Source organism: Lethenteron reissneri, chromosome 9, assembly GCF_015708825.2.
Source record: "Lethenteron reissneri isolate LAM-NWPU_2019-01 chromosome 9, ASM1570882v1, whole genome shotgun sequence".
NCBI lineage: Eukaryota > Metazoa > Chordata > Hyperoartia > Petromyzontiformes > Petromyzontidae > Lethenteron > Lethenteron reissneri.
Genome location: NC_083787.1, coordinates 8,467,322 through 8,488,055, shown reverse-complemented (window position 1 = coordinate 8,488,055; position 20,734 = coordinate 8,467,322). Strand labels below are relative to the sequence as shown.

At 46.0% G+C, this 20,734-nt stretch overlaps 1 protein-coding gene across 2 annotated transcripts in view; it reads right to left on the bottom strand.

Annotated features, from left to right (window-relative positions):
* The window catches only part of LOC133339385 (engulfment and cell motility protein 1-like), a 56,225-nt gene that overhangs the window by 10,064 nt on the left and 25,427 nt on the right, over positions 1 to 20,734 (bottom strand). Inside the window, exons 10-14 of one of the 2 annotated variants that reach the window (XM_061547530.1) lie at positions 3,876 to 4,045; positions 2,945 to 3,057; positions 1,712 to 1,819; positions 1,040 to 1,113; positions 266 to 343 (exon numbers count right to left, since the gene is read on the bottom strand). In XM_061547530.1, coding sequence (XP_061403514.1) covers positions 266 to 343; positions 1,040 to 1,113; positions 1,712 to 1,819; positions 2,945 to 3,057; positions 3,876 to 4,045 — 543 coding nt within the window. The remainder of the gene's footprint in view (positions 1 to 265; positions 344 to 1,039; positions 1,114 to 1,711; positions 1,820 to 2,944; positions 3,058 to 3,875; positions 4,046 to 20,734) is intronic. The other variant, XM_061547538.1, reaches the window with a different exon arrangement.

The following is a 20,734-nucleotide window of genomic DNA, read 5'->3' as shown; positions in this document are numbered from 1 at the left end:
ACCTCTCCATTAGGAAAATAATCCTTAATCACCAACAATAAAAATAAAAACTGTACGCAGTTAAAGACATAGCCATATGAACGATCATGCGAATGCCAATGCTTTCATACAAGCATGCATGTGCAGAGGCACACGTTTAGTTGCACACTACGACATACTTTATATTCACACACCTTGAACGTCGACAAAAAAACAATACGAACATGCATCCACAATGCAACAGGCTGACATAACTGTTCACGTTGGTGCGCGTGTCCGGACCCACCTCATCCGGGCTCTTGGCGATGAAGTTCAAAGCGTCGTCGGGATCGTAGAGAATGGAAAAGGCCAGGTCCATCACATCCTGCGAGCCGCCCACCACCACATCCAAACATACACGCCGCCGTGATGCGTCGTCGTTAACAATGCCGCAGTGACTACATCGCACAGTCGATATTTGATGGCGATAACAAAACGTCTCTACAAAACCACGTGCAGCTCGTTACGCAGACCATCAAAATATGGGTGGTGGGGGGGGGGGGGGAGACCACGGGGCCACGGACCGTCGGCTCGTGACCACACGAGGCCCACCACTTGAAAACGGCCCACACGCAATATTTATCCGCCACTGCAAGCACCCGAGCCCGTGGGCCGACTTGGACACTAAGATCCAGCATCGCCATGTCAGTCGGCGGGGAAAGCTGGTGCGCCGGTCCTCTAATGCCACATTGCGCCCGTCGGTCACAGGACAATTATGTGCCACGCAAGAAGAGTGAATAAACTGTGGTGACAGTGGTGATTTCGTGTCAATATTACCGGTCACTTCAAGTGAACTCGGCTTGTAATAGAGTAGATCATGAGGTCGTGGCGTGTCGTTCAAATAGGAAAAACGCGGCACGTGTTTCGCTCGGGCAAGCGGTGATCAACCGCGTGTATCCGCAGCAATTCGAGCTCATTATTTTAACGACCCATATAAATTCGACGTTCAGCCTGGCAGCGCTGCCGATTACCGCTCTGTTAACGCATACGCGGGTCGGTGTGGCGAGCGCAAGCACGGCACCTTGCTCTTGCGAACTTCCTTCATGTGTGGGCAGTCCTTTCCCATCACCACCATCTTGATGTCCGCTATCGGCACTGGCGGGTGGAGGCGAAACACAAGGAGGGGAGAGTAAGGACGGGTGACGGCGATGCACGGCACGGCGGGAGGGAACCCCAGCGTAGGTTTTCGCAGCCGCCCCGCTCGATAGCTTTGAATTCAGTTTCAGGAAAAGGTTCCCAGCAGGTGGAGTGAAACGTCGGACGTCGTGCCGAAACAGCACGCGGTACGACCCAAAAACGCATCGGTGAACTGTGCGAGCGTGCAAATACAAACGCAGAACGCAGTGGGAATTGACGGTGGCACACAATACAGCAAATGCCAGACTAGGATCATCTTTTTTTATTTGCAGTCATTCGTGACCAGGCTAACGCTATCAACTCAAGCCACACCTGCGATTTTCCCGCATCTCCCATTAGCACTGTTTGGCTTGGTACGGTGCGCGAAAGAAGTTCAACACGCACACATACACACTTACTTGAGAACTCCAATTTGAATTGGCTCAGGCTTCAAAACAGTGCGGTGCCATGCTCATGCGAGTGGGAAACCTTGTCGACTTGTTGCCTGCGCACTGGCTAAGCAAGACCGCACTGTGCGCACTTCGCGATAATTCGTGTGTGTGTGCTGCCGCCTTACGCTTCTCCTGTAGGGCCTCGATCGCCGGCGCTTTGGAGCCCTCCTCGACGTCCGCGTAGTGCAGTACCTTGTGGTTGGGCGACAGCCGGCAGTACCACAGCTTGTCTGCTGGAGAAAGCACCACTCAAGTGTTATTGAGTTCAATTGGAACGTCGGGCGCGTTCAGCAACAGCGCTAGATGGCGCAACGGAAATCAATAATCGCGTGATAAACATTTAAGACCTGTAACGTGCACAGTCTTCACTCGCTCTCGTAGAGACGTAACGACTCGGCGGTGCAGGGAACCACAGACAAGCGTGAAGGCAACCAGGCGGTGAGCTGACACCAAAATCCCCCCCGAGCTCTATGGCCTTATATATATTAAGGTGTTATCGGTCAAGTAATGAGTATACGTGTGTGAGGAAACTAGAGCACATGGAGAAAAGCCACGTGTGTGAGGGAGGCACCGCTCTATTACACACAGATGGGAATAGATGAAGAGCAATCCTCTTGTTGTACCACCTTCCCCTGGAAAGCCAGAGCATGGCATCTTGATACCCACGGGAAGAGAGTTATACAACACGTGATGCATGTGATCCACGAAACCTCACCGCCTCCACAGTGCCGGAGTACAGGTCACGTGCCCGATGATGCTGGATGCAATTACCAGCGAAACGTCGTACTCAAATTGTAAATGTTGTGGTTTCACGCTTCAACACACCGGTGGGCTAAAGCAGTGAACTATTTGTCTTTTGTCAACGTGACACTTTTTTACTGATTGGCCGTGTCGGGTGGTGGAGGGTTACGACACATTTATAAATAACGCGATCTAAACCCCAAAACGTTGATTATGAATGGCCACCACCGCGCTATTACCACAATGTACACGTTCAGCACTGTGGAAATCCACTACTGGATGAGGGAGGCCCCACACCCTATCCATGCTTCACCATGCTGGTCAGAGCAGGCCGGTGAAGGTGGGCGGCACAGATGCGGGAACACAACACGGCACAACAATGGACGTTGCCGCACTGCATTCCGCCGTCCGCCAATTTAGTCCTGCAGCCTGTCGCACGCCGTTACGCACGGCGGCCGTCCATCCCAAGCGCTACGCCGGCTCAACCCTGCACGGCTGCTGGGGGTGAGATGCGCCGAGACCGAGCGCCTTTCCGGGCCGGCGGCGAGCGAGGCCGCGTGGCAGCGGCTCAGGGTGAACGCGGCCGCGAGACCGCGGAGGCGAAGCGGGAATCGAACCTTGGCGCCTGTTCTTGCCGATCTTGCGGAAGGTGGTGCCCTCACACAGTCGGTTGAGGCGCTGCTGCTTGATGAGCTCCAGCACCTCGGGCAGGATCTTCTCGCGCAGCTCTCTGTGGGAGCAAGCGTGCAGGCACACCCACGGACGCACGCACACACACACACACATGAAGACGAAGATCTCCCCCCCCCCTTAATTATCAACAGACTGTGCCGTTAGCGAGCAGCACCTATGAAGGACGGCACACGAGGGGATGGGGTGGCCATCGCCACGCAAGGCCGCCTTTGTCTCCTCAGTGCCGATGTTTTTACACACAGCACCAGGTACTCATTTGAGGTTCAGTCGACCTAGGGGAGGCCCAGGACTGGTTCAGATAATTGTCATGGATGTTGGCCATGAGTGGGAATCGAACGGGAAGTAAAGTCGGCAACGCACTGCATTATTACCCCACACACCAAGACAGTGATCCCCTTATAACCTCCCATTAGCACGTTTGGCGACGTACGGTGTGAAAGAAGTTCAACATCTATACATAACAGACTACTGGGACAAGTAATGTCCGTGAGCACCTATGTGCTTCGCTATTACTCCAAACATACCCCTCTCCAGTGATGGGGAGGGGTGTTATACAAGCAATGTGGTAACTGTAACACGAATTACCAAATGACAGGCAATGATAAATGCTGCTGGGACGCCTTCGTCTAGGTATCCAACCGTTTAAGTGTAAATACATAAACAAACATGGACTGCATCCGTTTCATCGCTTACGTTAAATAACGCTTACACCCACCGAACGACGGACCTTAAGGGACCGAGGTATTCATGAACAGGGACAGTGGAACTCGGCTCCGGCGTGGGAGCGAGCATGCCCCTCAACGCTTTGCACTTTAGTTCGTCCGCGTGTAAAAGAACACGCGGGCGAGCCCTCACATGATGGGTGCGGCCTTGAAGTCGCCCTCCTCCTGGTTCATGCGCTCCGACTGGCGGATCTTGAGGATCTCCGCGTAGCCCAAGTTATGGAGGTGAAGGCGAAACTGGTCCATGGAGTTGGGTTTGTTTTGGAGACACCGCACAATCTGTTCACGCACCACCTGCAGCACCTACGCAGGGATGATACACACACACACATACATCGTCTTCATTATCATGTCTGATCGAATCCAGATTAAACACCTCATTTGAGGCCCAAACATCACACCTCGTGGCTTTGATATTCCTCGAAGACACGGGTGGAATGATCAACCACATCAGAACATCACCAGGCCGATGTGCATATCTCCTTCATAAATGGATAATTAAGGACAAGCAACAGTAGTGTGATCGTGGCCATGCAACCCAAACTATGGACAGTAAATTCTTGGTTCTTTCAGTAAAGTCACGTAGAAGTGAAATGATAAAATAATATAAATATAAAACAATAAAAATTCTCACGACGTTTCGACTGCAACACAAGCAATCATCATCAGATGTGAAATCTACTTTTTTTTATTTTCTTGCTGTGGATTTCACACCTGATGATGATTGCTTGTGTTGCAGTCGAAACATCGTGAGAATTTTTATTGTTTTATATAAATATTATTTTATTATTTCCCTTCTACGTGACTTTACCGAAAGAACCAAGAATATGAATCCCTGCAGTCACGAAAGCTTTAAATCAAAATTTATGGACAGTATAGTGAACCAGTGTTGTCTGCACTCCTCCAACGGAGGACGAGGAACAGCAAAACTACACAAACCCTCTCCTGAAGCCCTCTCGTGGCTATCAGACCTCGATATTGACATTTAGCGCCAACACAAACTGCTGCCATCATACGCAAAAATAGAAGATAATGTATACCGCGACTCCCATGCAGTACATCTGCAGCTGCCATAATTAGGAAGTGATAGCAGACCACACACAATGTTAGGAAGTGATGGCAGACCACACACAATGTTTAAAAACGCACGAGCAGGCAATATACACGTTAAAAGATGAACCAAAAGTGAAAAGCTGAAACTTAGGCAATGACCAGAGCTTTTGCACATAACAATAAAAGAGTGATATTATTTATTGATCCAGGAGAGCAACAACGAGTCTTACACGTGGGAAAAAGGCAGTACTATACATATAAAATCTGTGCAGAGTGCAGATTCTAATAAAAACTACTCAAAGAACATCACCATGCACTGTATACAATCTTATCACGTGCAGTTGTTGAGCATTATGGGTAATAAATCACACTTTCCATCATCCCTCCTTATAAAATATTGCGGTCGATCTACTTATTTATTTGACTGGGTCATGTTATTCAGCAGTATTTGTTTCGGCAAGAAAATCGCTGGACTGGTGTTGACGTTATGGGTCTCATTGACAGTCAAGCTTGTGTCTTAAGTCAGCAGAGTCAAGCTTTCAAAACACGACTGGCTCGTGAAATGCTACTGGCAAGGGCACTCCATCTTCACGATGGGGCCCTGTTCAGCGCAGAACGCAGTACCGTATAAAATAACTCATTATGTACTGTTGTGGAACAGGAATGAAAGGACAATGATTATGTTCACAATGACAATACAATGACAATACAATTCAATGACAATATAATACAATGACAATACAACAAGCACAGTTTTCTGTGGTTGCCATGTGCCTGCAACCCAGAATTTGGAGGCAGGGTTGGTGGACCTTGCAGAGATGGAGCCTTATAATTTCTCCATGAGAAATAGATGTGTACTCTCTGGTTTCATACCTCACTCGAAAAAACACCACCTGAAACATCCCAAGGGAGGAACCTGCTAAACCAGCGGGACTTTAATGGGTCAACAGATGACTACTGGAGCACTTCAACCAGCCTTGCTCACACCACTGATGGGGGAAAGACCTCCACCAGAGGAAGTTCTAAAGAGCAGCTCGAGATGGTATCATGGCCTACTCCGCCATCCGTGCCAGAGGTGGGAGTAACCACACTTAATATCCCAACATACGCGACCCACCGATCGACTATTTATTATGCTCGGTGCAGAGGGATGGGAGGTTAAACGACGCCATCGTTTCGACCGCAGCGCCAGGATATTGAACCGGCGACGTCTGGATCACAGCGGCACTTTGACAATTTGCACGAGGGTATGTTGGTCTAAGTAACATATCTGTTATTTACATATGATGTTTAGTACTGTATTCAACACAATTACAGTTCTGAAATGCATGACTGAATGCAAAAGGTATAACCTTAGGGCAATAAGTTGCAAACTTTATCATATTTTAAAAATGAATGCTTAATTGTACAGAAGAGGTCATGGCGTTGAAATTATATCTATGAACATTTCTACGGATGAAAATACAAAACCTTTGCGTTGCTGCCATGCTTGATTGTATGGTGTGCATTAGAAGAACGTGATTTAAACTTAGACGGCTGGCCCCGAGGGTCGTTTCAGAATCAAACGTGACGTATTAAACGATGCTATGTGCACCCCTGCGGTATCACACAAACGCCACGTTCTCTGTTGTAGCCACCGATCACAAGGGAATGTTTAAAATTCACGAAGCACCTCGTACTTTGTTGAAGCAATTACCGTAGGTGGTGTCATGCGAGGACAGACCAGGGGATCAAAAGGATTTATTATTGAGTCCAATGTGCCATGGCAAATGCCGGCAAAGAAAATGTCAATTCTATCCAGTTGATAGTTATCTAGATAATAAACAAAGCAAGACAGTAATAGCCATCAGTGAAACAAACAGAAACGCGACGCGTATACCACATTCAAACGAGGATATGTGTTGATACTCATCTGTGTTAGATGCTCTGAGCCAGTGTAAGGAATTCGACATTCCCAAAGGGACAGTTTCTCTACAGGATAACCAGTGCGGTCTTCTCACTTTCTCTACAGGATAACCAGTGCTGTCTTCACACTAAGTGGTAGTAATTGTATTAGCCCTGGAGGGATGATGGGTTGGAGAAGAACCCCAACAGGTATTTGATTTTGAATCTTTCCACTGTCAGCTGAGCACTCTGCCACAGCGACATTATCGTCTCGCTCATTTCATGTCAAGTCAAGAGTCAAGGTCGGAGTGATTTCCTGCTCAAACGAGCATTGGTGGCAGTGTTCAACTCCTGGTTACAGCCCTGAGCCAGTGGCGGAAATTCCACACATCTACATCCATTGGACAATCACGGTTGACTTTCCCACAATGTGGTACTTATTTTATCTATCCAGTGGGATGATGGGCTGAGTCCACTCCCAAGCAGGATTTGAACTCATATCGCTCCGATTGAGCGCAGCTCGCTCTACCACTGGGCCACCTGGGGATGTCTTCCTCCAGCAGTGGATTGACAAAGAGCCGTAAGAAATGACTGTTATTATACCATTTCTATGATTAAATGAATCCTACTTAACACTACATTCAATTACCTGATGTACAATGTATAAGAAACACGCTGTATATAAAAAATACTAATATTGTAATCCTGTGAAAATTGCGAGGAATCAAAGTATATTAATGTCGCCTGAATAAAATAAACGCACACCATATATTATCCGCACCTCTGATTAGCACGGTTGGCTATGTACGGTGCGAAAGAAGTTCAACATACATACATTTGCATCGCACACAACACGAGGTTTACAGCCAGATTCTGCAACTGCCAGAAGACACAGATGAGCTGGCAGGCGTAACGCAAAAGGTGAGTCTTTCCGTGAATTGGCATTGTGGTGAGTCGGCAGTCAACGCAGGTCTTTAAGAAGCCCATCACACATAAGTGTTATAGGGGCCTCAAACCGGCAAGCGTGCGCCTTCAAGCGTGACATTTTTCCGCATGCCAAATGTTTCTACTCAATAAGCATCAGCATGCGCATCAGAGAGAAAATAACAACAGACATTGCCATCCTGACAGCAATCTACCGAGTGTGATTTTGACCGGTTGACAATTATTAATTTTATTTCGCTTATTAAAAAAAACATTTCACAAGGAAAAATTGGTGAGATGGAACGTCTCATTTGCAAGAGTGTCCAGGATGTCGATTGACACGTTCTTAGCAAACGTGTGATAACACGTACACAACCATCTTAAATCTAAAACGTTTACGGAACCATGCATTCATGCAACGTATATCAAACCCGTAAATAAATACATACACACCGCCGGTTCACGCACTCTTAGCTGCAGCAATCGCGAATATTGTGTAAATTAACGATTTACAATAAGTTAATACAGCACCGCTCAATTCCCATCCCAGGGAAAGCAAAGCAAAAGCACAGATACGTACGCACGTATGTATGTTGAACTTCTTTCACACCGCACGTAGCCAACCGTGCTAATCAGAGGTGTGGGGGGGGGTAAGGACAAAAAACTAAAGACAACAACAAGCGGTTTCGCTATTCCTCCACTGCACTGGCCACCCTGTGGAGGTGCTGCAGTCTCGCCAGGGCGGCACGGTGAAGCTGCGCGAGCCTTTAAAAGGGGGACGCCCAACGCCCCGGACCCAGGGCAATCTCCCCCCACCCCCAACCCCGACACGTGCAACCAATGACCGATTGCTCATTCATTCACACGCAGCAGCCGCGTCTTCTCTCAAACGGAACGTGTCCTCTACGACTCCCTAACAGGCGAGCTGTCTCACGAAGAGAGAATCATTTAATGGCCCGTTCTGTAAGCGATTGGCTGGCTGGCTGCAGCAGCTACAGGATCCGATGGGGAGGGTGGAAAGCGTTAGTGGGGTGCAATGACTTCAAATAGCGTCCGCACATGATGACATCTTGATCCATTCATCAAAATGCTCCTCTTCCCACGTATCCAATCAGCAAAGGCAATGCGAGCAAGTTGGATGTGGCCAAGCAGCGGCCGATTGATCCTCTCCCCACTGCACGGCTGCCCGATGTATTACGGGTGTTTGGCAAGTTGGCACAGCGTTCGAAATATCTCAATGGCCCTGTTCATACAGCTCGGACAATCACAGCTCGACGGTGCTATGCAGGTGTGCAGGCAGAGTCACCCCAAGAGTTGGCCTCGTGTGTGCTGCGAAGCAGTTTCTTCGATTGAGTCGGTCGCTACAAAGGAGGTGGGGTCTTCGAGTGGGAGGGTGAACCCTGACATTTCATAGTCACCAGCTAATGTCTTGGGTCAAAGCAGTGGCAGAATGATTAGCGCATTGCTATGAACCTGGGGACCGGATTGTAATTCCTAGTCATAGCTAACATTAGTAGTGAGGGATTGTTGAATCCGTTCTGGCCCAGAAATCCTTCACCAACCTACACCGACCGGTGTGACGAAACAGAGAAACATTTATTCATGACCAATATAGTGTGAGGGAGGCCATTATCTGTCAGTGGAATGATAATGTATGGAAATATTATAAACAGCTATGGAATACAAGTGGATTGAGAAAAGCGCAATTCCAATATATTAACCAATGAGCGAAATGTACAATGATGCCATTGGTTAAAAATGTACCACAGAGTACAAACATTTAGATTTCTTTCGGCAAACACCGGGTTGAAGAGAAGGGCACTCACAGTGTTCTGAGACTACGTCACCACTGAAATTAAAGTTTGCAGCGACCTTTTCAACAAGGCATGCGTGTATAAAGCCACAGTGCAAACGGTACCCATGGCACGGGACAACAGCAACGGTGTCTCCATGGAACTGCAGTACGTACCAGTTGGAGTTCATATTTAAGTAAAAAAAGGCCAGTGTCTTCTTGTTTCTTTCGGTAAAGTCACGTAGAAGGGAAGTAATAAAATAATAAAAATAAAACATAATAAAACAATTCTCACGACGTTTCGGCTACAACGCAAGCAGCCGTCTTCAGGCGAAGAATGAGACACTACCAAACTAGGAGCTTATATATAAGCTGCATTGGGGGTTGAAGAGCGCCTTAACCAAAAGAATGTGCATGTGAAGAGGGATTTAGCATATTCATGGAAAATGCGTAGGCGTTGGGCGGGGGGGTGTCAAAGTCATATTATGCCCATGCATTATGCAGGATCAGCAGCAACCAAGGGGGGTGCAGGGATTAGCAGTAACAAAGGAAAGGAATGTTAATGATATGTAGCTGCAGTTACTCAACAACCACGTAGAAAACTAAAGTATAAACTACATAAAAAACTAAAGTATAAACTGCATCGCACCATCAGTATACTTACTATACTCTATAATAAGCTGAGTTACTAACAGCAAGTAATACATTACAATTTTACCTCGTAAAAATTCTATAATATGCTTCCATCTAAACCTTATTCTCTTACATCACACGAGCATATACCGTACTATATACTGCCATAGATAAACCCAACATTAAATTATATACTGTATTGCTGTAAACCAACCTATATCTTATACATTTAATATCACACTATGTATTATTCTACACACCCTAATGTGTATCGAAATGGTTTATTACGTCCTTCCAATGATTGCTGAGCCAGAATCCATCTTCTCGGTTAAAGTTGTCTCTGTGTTTGTATATGTGGATCGCCTCATGAACGAATCTCTCATGATAGCCAGATGGCTTGCAGAGAACCTCTGTCTTGGAGAAGTCAATATCATGTGAGCCCACTGAGTTGTAACAGTGATCTGCCACGGCTGAGGTGTTAGTCCTACCGTGTTTCAGGTCAGCTTTATGTTCACGGATGCGGTCCGAGACATGTCGTTTGGTTTCCCCAATGTAACTGCTACCACAGAGGCAACTTAGTTTGTAGACGCCAGGGTACTGTATGTCTGGAACCACATCTTTTACAGACGGTACCAGATCACGGATTTTATGTACTGTGTTGAATCGGACCTGGATCTTGTGTTTAATCAGGATTTTGGAGATCTTTTTTGTGACCCCAGCAATGTAGGGTAAGGTGATGGTCTTGAAAGGCTCCTCAACAGGATCCTTCTTGATGGTTGGAGTGATGGCTTTGCGGATTGTATAGTCGGAGTAACCATTTGCCTTAAGAGCTTGGCGTACGTGTTTGAGTTCACTGGAAATGTGTTCATGGTCGGAGATGCATTGGGCTCTATGATATAGAGTCTTGATGAGGGAATTCTTCTGAGATGGATGGTGGTGGGAATCCGGTTTTAGATAAGCATCCGTGTGGGTGGCTTTCCTGTAGACAGAGTGGCTCATTGAACCATCAAGTCTCCTTTTGATTAGGACATCCAAAAAGGGTAGCTTGCCATCATTTTCGACTTCCATGGTGAATCTGATGGCTGGGTGTATGGAATTGATGTGGTCGAGAAATTGGTCTAGAGCAGGCCGGCCATGTGGCCAGATGACAAAAGTGTCGTCTACGTACCTCTTCCATAAGGTCGGGCGTAGAGTGGCAGTCTGGATGGCGTCCGTCTCAAATTTCTCCATGAAGATGTTGGCTACAACCGGAGATAGGGGGGAGCCCATTGGGGTGCCCTCAATTTGCTTGTAGAAGGTTCCATTCCAGGTGAAGTATGTATTGGTTAAGCAGTGTCTCACCAGGGGGGGTACCCCAGCATTCAGTCCTTGATGAACCAAGTCTTCAATGATTGCGATGGTGTCAGGCACAGGTACCTTGGTGAACAAGGAAACCACATCAAAACTGACAAGCAGGTCGTCTGGGGACAGGGCAATCCCCTTGATTGTCGATACCAGGTCAGTAGAGTTTAGTACTGCAGAGGTGGTTTTTCCAGTGAAAGGCCGTAGGATTTCGGACAAAAAACGAGCCAGTTTGTAAGTGGGGGAGTTGATAGTAGAGACAATGGGACGAAGAGGTGTATCTTCTTTATGTATCTTTGGCAAGCCGTACAATCTTGGTGGTCTGGCTGCAGAAGGTTTCAACGAGAACTGTTTGGTCTGATCAATTAATGCGGTTGAAGCAGAAATGATGTTGTTGGTTTTGGAGACGAGGCTGTTGGTGGGGTCTCTTTTTATTTTTGTATAGCTGCCATCGTTTAGTAGTTCTTGAATTTTGTTGTTGTATTCTATTTTGTCCATGATGACAGTGGCATTGCCTTTGTCGGCTGAGAGGATGACAATGTCATCCCTCTTTTTTAATTGAGCTAATTCAAAACGCTCCTCTTTGCTGATGTTGCTAGCTGGCATCTTAGCGTTTTTGAGGGTTACAGAGATTTCGGATCTTGCTACGTCTGCAGCGATGTGACTCAAGCCCTTGAGAGCTACATCTACTCGAGCAATTATATCATTAACTGGTATGTGTCTAGGTGTGACTGCAAAGTTTAGTCCTTTAGCTAAAACGGATTTCAAACCTTCAGAAATAGGACTGTTACTGCGATTAATTACGACTTTGTTAATATCTAGCTTTTCAATGTGTGGGTCCGGTTTCTTGTTTGAGAGGCGATTGAATTTGGAAATCAAGTTGTCCTTACATTTAGTCGACATAGCGGCAGCTGAAGAGGCAGTCATTTTTTCCACATGTTCCCAATCCGATGTGGACATTGTTACACTCAAAGATAAGTGTGATTTGTAGAGTGTCTTGTCTAACTGATCTAGTTCGGTGCGCGTAAGTCTGATTTTCTCTGAGATAAGAGCTAAGCTAGTTCTAGACAGAATTCGTTTCGCATTAGAAGAAGTTACAGCAGCAGATGTTAGTGTAAATGCGTTTGGTATTACCTTAGAGTCGCGGCATCTCTTCAGAAAGGTGAGAGACTCGATTAGCTGAGCCTTCTTATCCCGGAGCTTGTTGAAGGATCTCAAAGTTATGTGGAAACCCTCCCCGTAGAGGCGGTTAAATTTCGATTTAAAGCTTTCGTGACTGCAGGGATTCATCTTCTTGTTTCTTTCGGTAAAGTCACGTAGAAGGGAAGTAATAAAATAATAAAAATAAAACATAATAAAACAATTCTCACGACGTTTCGGCTACAACGCAAGCAGCCGTCTTCAGGCGAAGAATGAGACACTACCAAACTAGGAGCTTATATATAAGCTGCATTGGGGGTTGAAGAGCGCCTTAACCAAAAGAATGTGCATGTGAAGAGGGATTTAGCATATTCATGGAAAATGCGTAGGCGTTGGGCGGGGGGGTGTCAAAGTCATATTATGCCCATGCATTATGCAGGATCAGCAGCAACCAAGGGGGGTGCAGGGATTAGCAGTAACAAAGGAAAGGAATGTTAATGATATGTAGCTGCAGTTACTCAACAACCACGTAGAAAACTAAAGTATAAACTACATAAAAAACTAAAGTATAAACTGCATCGCACCATCAGTATACTTACTATACTCTATAATAAGCTGAGTTACTAACAGCAAGTAATACATTACAATTTTACCTCGTAAAAATTCTATAATATGCTTCCATCTAAACCTTATTCTCTTACATCACACGAGCATATACCGTACTATATACTGCCATAGATAAACCCAACATTAAATTATATACTGTATTGCTGTAAACCATAAACCAACCTATATCTTATACATTTAATATCACACTATGTATTATTCTACACACCCTAATGTGTATCGAAATGGTTTATTACGTCCTTCCAATGATTGCTGAGCCAGAATCCATCTTCTCGGTTAAAGTTGTCTCTGTGTTTGTATATGTGGATCGCCTCATGAACGAATCTCTCATGATAGCCAGATGGCTTGCAGAGAACCTCTGTCTTGGAGAAGTCAATATCATGTGAGCCCACTGAGTTGTAACAGTGATCTGCCACGGCTGAGGTGTTAGTCCTACCGTGTTTCAGGTCAGCTTTATGTTCACGGATGCGGTCCGAGACATGTCGTTTGGTTTCCCCAATGTAACTGCTACCACAGAGGCAACTTAGTTTGTAGACGCCAGGGTACTGTATGTCTGGAACCACATCTTTTACAGACGGTACCAGATCACGGATTTTATGTACTGTGTTGAATCGGACCTGGATCTTGTGTTTAATCAGGATTTTGGAGATCTTTTTTGTGACCCCAGCAATGTAGGGTAAGGTGATGGTCTTGAAAGGCTCCTCAACAGGATCCTTCTTGATGGTTGGAGTGATGGCTTTGCGGATTGTATAGTCGGAGTAACCATTTGCCTTAAGAGCTTGGCGTACGTGTTTGAGTTCACTGGAAATGTGTTCATGGTCGGAGATGCATTGGGCTCTATGATATAGAGTCTTGATGAGGGAATTCTTCTGAGATGGATGGTGGTGGGAATCCGGTTTTAGATAAGCATCCGTGTGGGTGGCTTTCCTGTAGACAGAGTGGCTCATTGAACCATCAAGTCTCCTTTTGATTAGGACATCCAAAAAGGGTAGCTTGCCATCATTTTCGACTTCCATGGTGAATCTGATGGCTGGGTGTATGGAATTGATGTGGTCGAGAAATTGGTCTAGAGCAGGCCGGCCATGTGGCCAGATGACAAAAGTGTCGTCTACGTACCTCTTCCATAAGGTCGGGCGTAGAGTGGCAGTCTGGATGGCGTCCGTCTCAAATTTCTCCATGAAGATGTTGGCTACAACCGGAGATAGGGGGGAGCCCATTGGGGTGCCCTCAATTTGCTTGTAGAAGGTTCCATTCCAGGTGAAGTATGTATTGGTTAAGCAGTGTCTCACCAGGGGGGGTACCCCAGCATTCAGTCCTTGATGAACCAAGTCTTCAATGATTGCGATGGTGTCAGGCACAGGTACCTTGGTGAACAAGGAAACCACATCAAAACTGACAAGCAGGTCGTCTGGGGACAGGGCAATCCCCTTGATTGTCGATACCAGGTCAGTAGAGTTTAGTACTGCAGAGGTGGTTTTTCCAGTGAAAGGCCGTAGGATTTCGGACAAAAAACGAGCCAGTTTGTAAGTGGGGGAGTTGATAGTAGAGACAATGGGACGAAGAGGTGTATCTTCTTTATGTATCTTTGGCAAGCCGTACAATCTTGGTGGTCTGGCTGCAGAAGGTTTCAACGAGAACTGTTTGGTCTGATCAATTAATGCGGTTGAAGCAGAAATGATGTTGTTGGTTTTGGAGACGAGGCTGTTGGTGGGGTCTCTTTTTATTTTTGTATAGCTGCCATCGTTTAGTAGTTCTTGAATTTTGTTGTTGTATTCTATTTTGTCCATGATGACAGTGGCATTGCCTTTGTCGGCTGAGAGGATGACAATGTCATCCCTCTTTTTTAATTGAGCTAATTCAAAACGCTCCTCTTTGCTGATGTTGCTAGCTGGCATCTTAGCGTTTTTGAGGGTTACAGAGATTTCGGATCTTGCTACGTCTGCAGCGATGTGACTCAAGCCCTTGAGACGACCTGCTTGTCAGTTTTGATGTGGTTTCCTTGTTCACCAAGGTACCTGTGCCTGACACCATCGCAATCATTGAAGACTTGGTTCATCAAGGACTGAATGCTGGGGTACCCCCCCTGGTGAGACACTGCTTAACCAATACATACTTCACCTGGAATGGAACCTTCTACAAGCAAATTGAGGGCACCCCAATGGGCTCCCCCCTATCTCCGGTTGTAGCCAACATCTTCATGGAGAAATTTGAGACGGACGCCATCCAGACTGCCACTCTACGCCCGACCTTATGGAAGAGGTACGTAGACGACACTTTTGTCATCTGGCCACATGGCCGGCCTGCTCTAGACCAATTTCTCGACCACATCAATGAACCAAGTCTTCAATGATTGCGATGGTGTCAGGCACAGGTACCTTGGTGAACAAGGAAACCACATCAAAACTGACAAGCAGGTCGTCTCAAGGGCTTGAGTCACATCGCTGCAGACGTAGCAAGATCCGAAATCTCTGTAACCCTCAAAAACGCTAAGATGCCAGCTAGCAACATCAGCAAAGAGGAGCGTTTTGAATTAGCTCAATTAAAAAAGAGGGATGACATTGTCATCCTCTCAGCCGACAAAGGCAATGCCACTGTCATCATGGACAAAATAGAATACAACAACAAAATTCAAGAACTACTAAACGATGGCAGCTATACAAAAATAAAAAGAGACCCCACCAACAGCCTCGTCTCCAAAACCAACAACATCATTTCTGCTTCAACCGCATTAATTGATCAGACCAAACAGTTCTCGTTGAAACCTTCTGCAGCCAGACCACCAAGATTGTACGGCTTGCCAAAGATACATAAAGAAGATACACCTCTTCGTCCCATTGTCTCTACTATCAACTCCCCCACTTACAAACTGGCTCGTTTTTTGTCCGAAATCCTACGGCCTTTCACTGGAAAAACCACCTCTGCAGTACTAAACTCTACTGACCTGGTATCGACAATCAAGGGGATTGCCCTGTCCCCAGACGACCTGCTTGTCAGTTTTGATGTGGTTTCCTTGTTCACCAAGGTACCTGTGCCTGACACCATCGCAATCATTGAAGACTTGGTTCATCAAGGACTGAATGCTGGGGTACCCCCCCTGGTGAGACACTGCTTAACCAATACATACTTCACCTGGAATGGAACCTTCTACAAGCAAATTGAGGGCACCCCAATGGGCTCCCCCCTATCTCCGGTTGTAGCCAACATCTTCATGGAGAAATTTGAGACGGACGCCATCCAGACTGCCACTCTACGCCCGACCTTATGGAAGAGGTACGTAGACGACACTTTTGTCATCTGGCCACATGGCCGGCCTGCTCTAGACCAATTTCTCGACCACATCAATTCCATACACCCAGCCATCAGATTCACCATGGAAGTCGAAAATGATGGCAAGCTACCCTTTTTGGATGTCCTAATCAAAAGGAGACTTGATGGTTCAATGAGCCACTCTGTCTACAGGAAAGCCACCCACACGGATGCTTATCTAAAACCGGATTCCCACCACCATCCATCTCAGAAGAATTCCCTCATCAAGACTCTATATCATAGAGCCCAATGCATCTCCGACCATGAACACATTTCCAGTGAACTCAAACACGTACGCCAAGCTCTTAAGGCAAATGGTTACTCCGACTATACAATCCGCAAAGCCATCACTCCAACCATCAAGAAGGATCCTGTTGAGGAGCCTTTCAAGACCATCACCTTACCCTACATTGCTGGGGTCACAAAAAAGATCTCCAAAATCCTGATTAAACACAAGATCCAGGTCCGATTCAACACAGTACATAAAATCCGTGATCTGGTACCGTCTGTAAAAGATGTGGTTCCAGACATACAGTACCCTGGCGTCTACAAACTAAGTTTCCTCTGTGGTAGCAGTTACATTGGGGAAACCAAACGACATGTCTCGGACCGCATCCGTGAACATAAAGCTGACCTGAAACACGGTAGGACTAACACCTCAGCCGTGGCAGATCACTGTTACAACTCAGTGGGCTCACATGATATTGACTTCTCCAAGACAGAGGTTCTCTGCAAGCCATCTGGCTATCATGAGAGATTCGTTCATGAGGCGATCCACATATACAAACACAGAGACAACTTTAACCGAGAAGATGGATTCTGGCTCAGCAATCATTGGAAGGACGTAATAAACCATTTCGATACACATTAGGGTGTGTAGAATAATACATAGTGTGATATTAAATGTATAAGATATAGGTTGGTTTATGGTTTACAGCAATACAGTATATAATTTAATGTTGGGTTTATCTATGGCAGTATATAGTACGGTATATGCTCGTGTGATGTAAGAGAATAAGGTTTAGATGGAAGCATATTATAGAATTTTTACGAGGTAAAATTGTAATGTATTACTTGCTGTTAGTAACTCAGCTTATTATAGAGTATAGTAAGTATACTGATGGTGCGATGCAGTTTATACTTTAGTTTTTTATGTAGTTTATACTTTAGTTTTCTACGTGGTTGTTGAGTAACTGCAGCTACATATCATTAACATTCCTTTCCTTTGTTACTGCTAATCCCTGCACCCCCCTTGGTTGCTGCTGATCCTGCATAATGCATGGGCATAATATGACTTTGACACCCCCCCGCCCAACGCCTACGCATTTCCATGAATATGCTAAATCCCTCTTCACATGCACATTCTTTTGGTTAAGGCGCTCTTCAACCCCCAATGCAGCTTATATATAAGCTCCTAGTTTGGTAGTGTCTCATTCTTCGCCTGAAGACGGCTGCTTGCGTTGTAGCCGAAACGTCGTGAGAATTGTTTTATTATGTTTTATTTTTATTATTTTATTACTTCCCTTCTACGTGACTTTACCGAAAGAAACAAGAAGATGAATCCCTGCAGTCACGAAAGCTTTAAATCGAAATTTAAAGGCCAGTGTCTCCATGGTCATTTGAGCAATTGGGCAGGATTCATCACCATTGGCAACCCTGTGCCACTGGTCAGTTAACAATTCTACATTCCCACAGAAGGACCCCGTCTATCTTGTTTTGATTTCAAACAAACTACGCATTTATTCCACGTTTGACCCCGTGGCATCAAGACCGTTTCCGATGGCAGCCCGGCTGAAGGTGGGGTAGGGCCCCGAGCAGGGAGCTAAGGTTAACGGGGGGTAGCCAGAACAGGTACAGCTCTCGTCCGATTGGCGCGGTTGGCCATGTTCGGTGCGAAGGAAGTTGAACGTACATACGTACAGCTCGCAGGCTACCCCCCGAGAATCTGAGGTCAGGCCACCTGCTCGGTTCGTGAATTGGCCCAAGTGGGCCACGAATCGCTCTTAGGAATGCAACACACAAGTGGTGGCAGTTTTAATGCGGTACAAACCAAGCAACACAACGGGCATACAAGTTAAATACTTCCTTTTTACGCTATGCAACTCATAAGAGCCTAGCGTTTTCCCTCTGGCCTGCCAATGTGCTTTTCACAACTGCAGGACTGGAAATGTGTGGGAATGAAGAGGTTAAGGGGATGGGGGGTAAAAAGTAGGTTGGCTGGGGGATTAACCCAGCTCAACATCAACCTTTAAGGGTTAACCAAACACGTACCCCCACTGTGGAAAGTCAACAGCGGTCGACACGTGGAGAGAGACTGGAGCTCCCCATGGGAATGCTGGGATTTGACCACTCGCACCGGGGCCACCAAGAGAGGTGAGCATCATCGCAATTCTCATTTGAGCGAGAAGACAATTGACCTTAATGCTAACGAACATGTAAACGCTCCACAGATGTTGGAATAAAAGGCGACATTCTAAACATGTATTCCCAGATGTATGTACCCAGTCTGCCCTTTTGCCTCTACATCTAAGGAGGCACTGATCCCAGAGGACACTTTTGACTTTACACTGGCAATTACCATATTAATATGCTGACTATCACAGCTATTAAATCAATGGCCAAACATCCAGGCGTGAAACGAGATTAAATGTTATAGAGGAAACGACAAAGAAAACTTTGTAAACTTTTTAATTAAACTGCGTGGAGCTAGGTTCGCTGGCTTGAATTAAGTGCGGAGAAACACACAACTCTGCAGCCTGCTCACTGCACGGGCACAATCGAGGAAATATTTTATGACATTGACACTGCATTTACTGCTCATGTGCTGAATTTATTGGCCGACATAAATTGACTTCAATATCATTTTTTTTCTTTCAAAATGCCAACCAATTTTGAACACTAGAGGTCACAACTATCTATCAGTACTGAAGGATCGTGTGTGTGTGCACACACACACTGCTGCCAAGGCACTAATAACCAGGACCTGTCTGAAGTGAGATTTATAGACGGATGGGAGTCTGGTGGTCATGTCAAGGTTGCTTTGAATATTTTGTACATGACTGAGCTGCTTTATTGAGCTTATCAGGCAGCCTGCACACACAATAATCTCAAGCACCCGTCCGTGAAGACTAACCTTGCTTTGCAGTAATTCCATTTTCTAGCATAATAGCATCGATAACGCCACTCTTCCACCCAAAATAACCTGCAATTGTTTTAAGAACTCTCAGTGGATTTAAATCTGTGGGGAAGATTGAAATGAATTCTACTGCTAATGGAAATACCCCATTGGCTGTGCACGCTTAGAGAGCCGGCATGTAATTCGTAAAGCTATTTGCAGACAACTTTCTTCTGGAATTTAAAACAATTATCTGGAGTTTTACCAAAGTTTGGTGTTTTTTAAACGTTGGCTTAGTCATAGACTGCACACAAATGTGTTTTTTTTATCATTATTGGTGTTCATATATATGATGGATATGCACTGTTTTGGTTGGTAAATTTGTAAAATAACATTGCTTTGTAAATGAAATCGTGATCCTAAATTGCTATTTTATTTAATCATGGAGATTATATTCCATCTCTAATCAAACTCAGAGTGCTTTTTTTCAAAAGGGTTTATCCCATTAATTTTACCGATGCCGAGTCAAAGGTGCAACCCTGCGATGGTTTAGTGACGCCACTGCTAACAGAACGGCCTCCCCCACTATAAAAACAAACTTCAGTGAGGGCCGCTCACTCAACCTTTTTAATTCCACGGCACACTCTTGAGCTTGCCTGATATTCGCGACACGTGTAACAAATAATGTAAATCTCCGTTTCTGGATTATTTGTCCATTTGTCTGTTTGGTAATTTATTTGTATTCGGAATGCTGCCGCGTTTTAATCCTTTTGCATGCCGGACTGGTTTGATTCCACCGGGCAGTATTACATGGGTACATTCACAGTTCGAGAATCGGCAGGTGACGTGTGGCGGGGTAAGGTGTGGGTACTCCCGCCTCTTCAAACATATGGAAGAGTAGGCCAAATACCCTCAACTCGTAGTGCCCTCTAGAGCTGAGGGCCCTTCTGCCAGCAGTGGCACGTGCAAGAACTTGCAGGGTGCAACTTTTTTTGCCCAAGTGGCACACGTGCAACCAAGGAAGTTGAGAGGGCTGAGGGTGAGGGCTGACGGCTGTCTGACGCTGCTGCGCTGCACTGTGCATGAGCGACCAATGGAGAAAGGAGGATGAGAGGGTCGGGGTGGGGGCCGGACCGTGTTAAACTCACTGGAGTGGAGTCCGTCTGTCCCGGCTCGC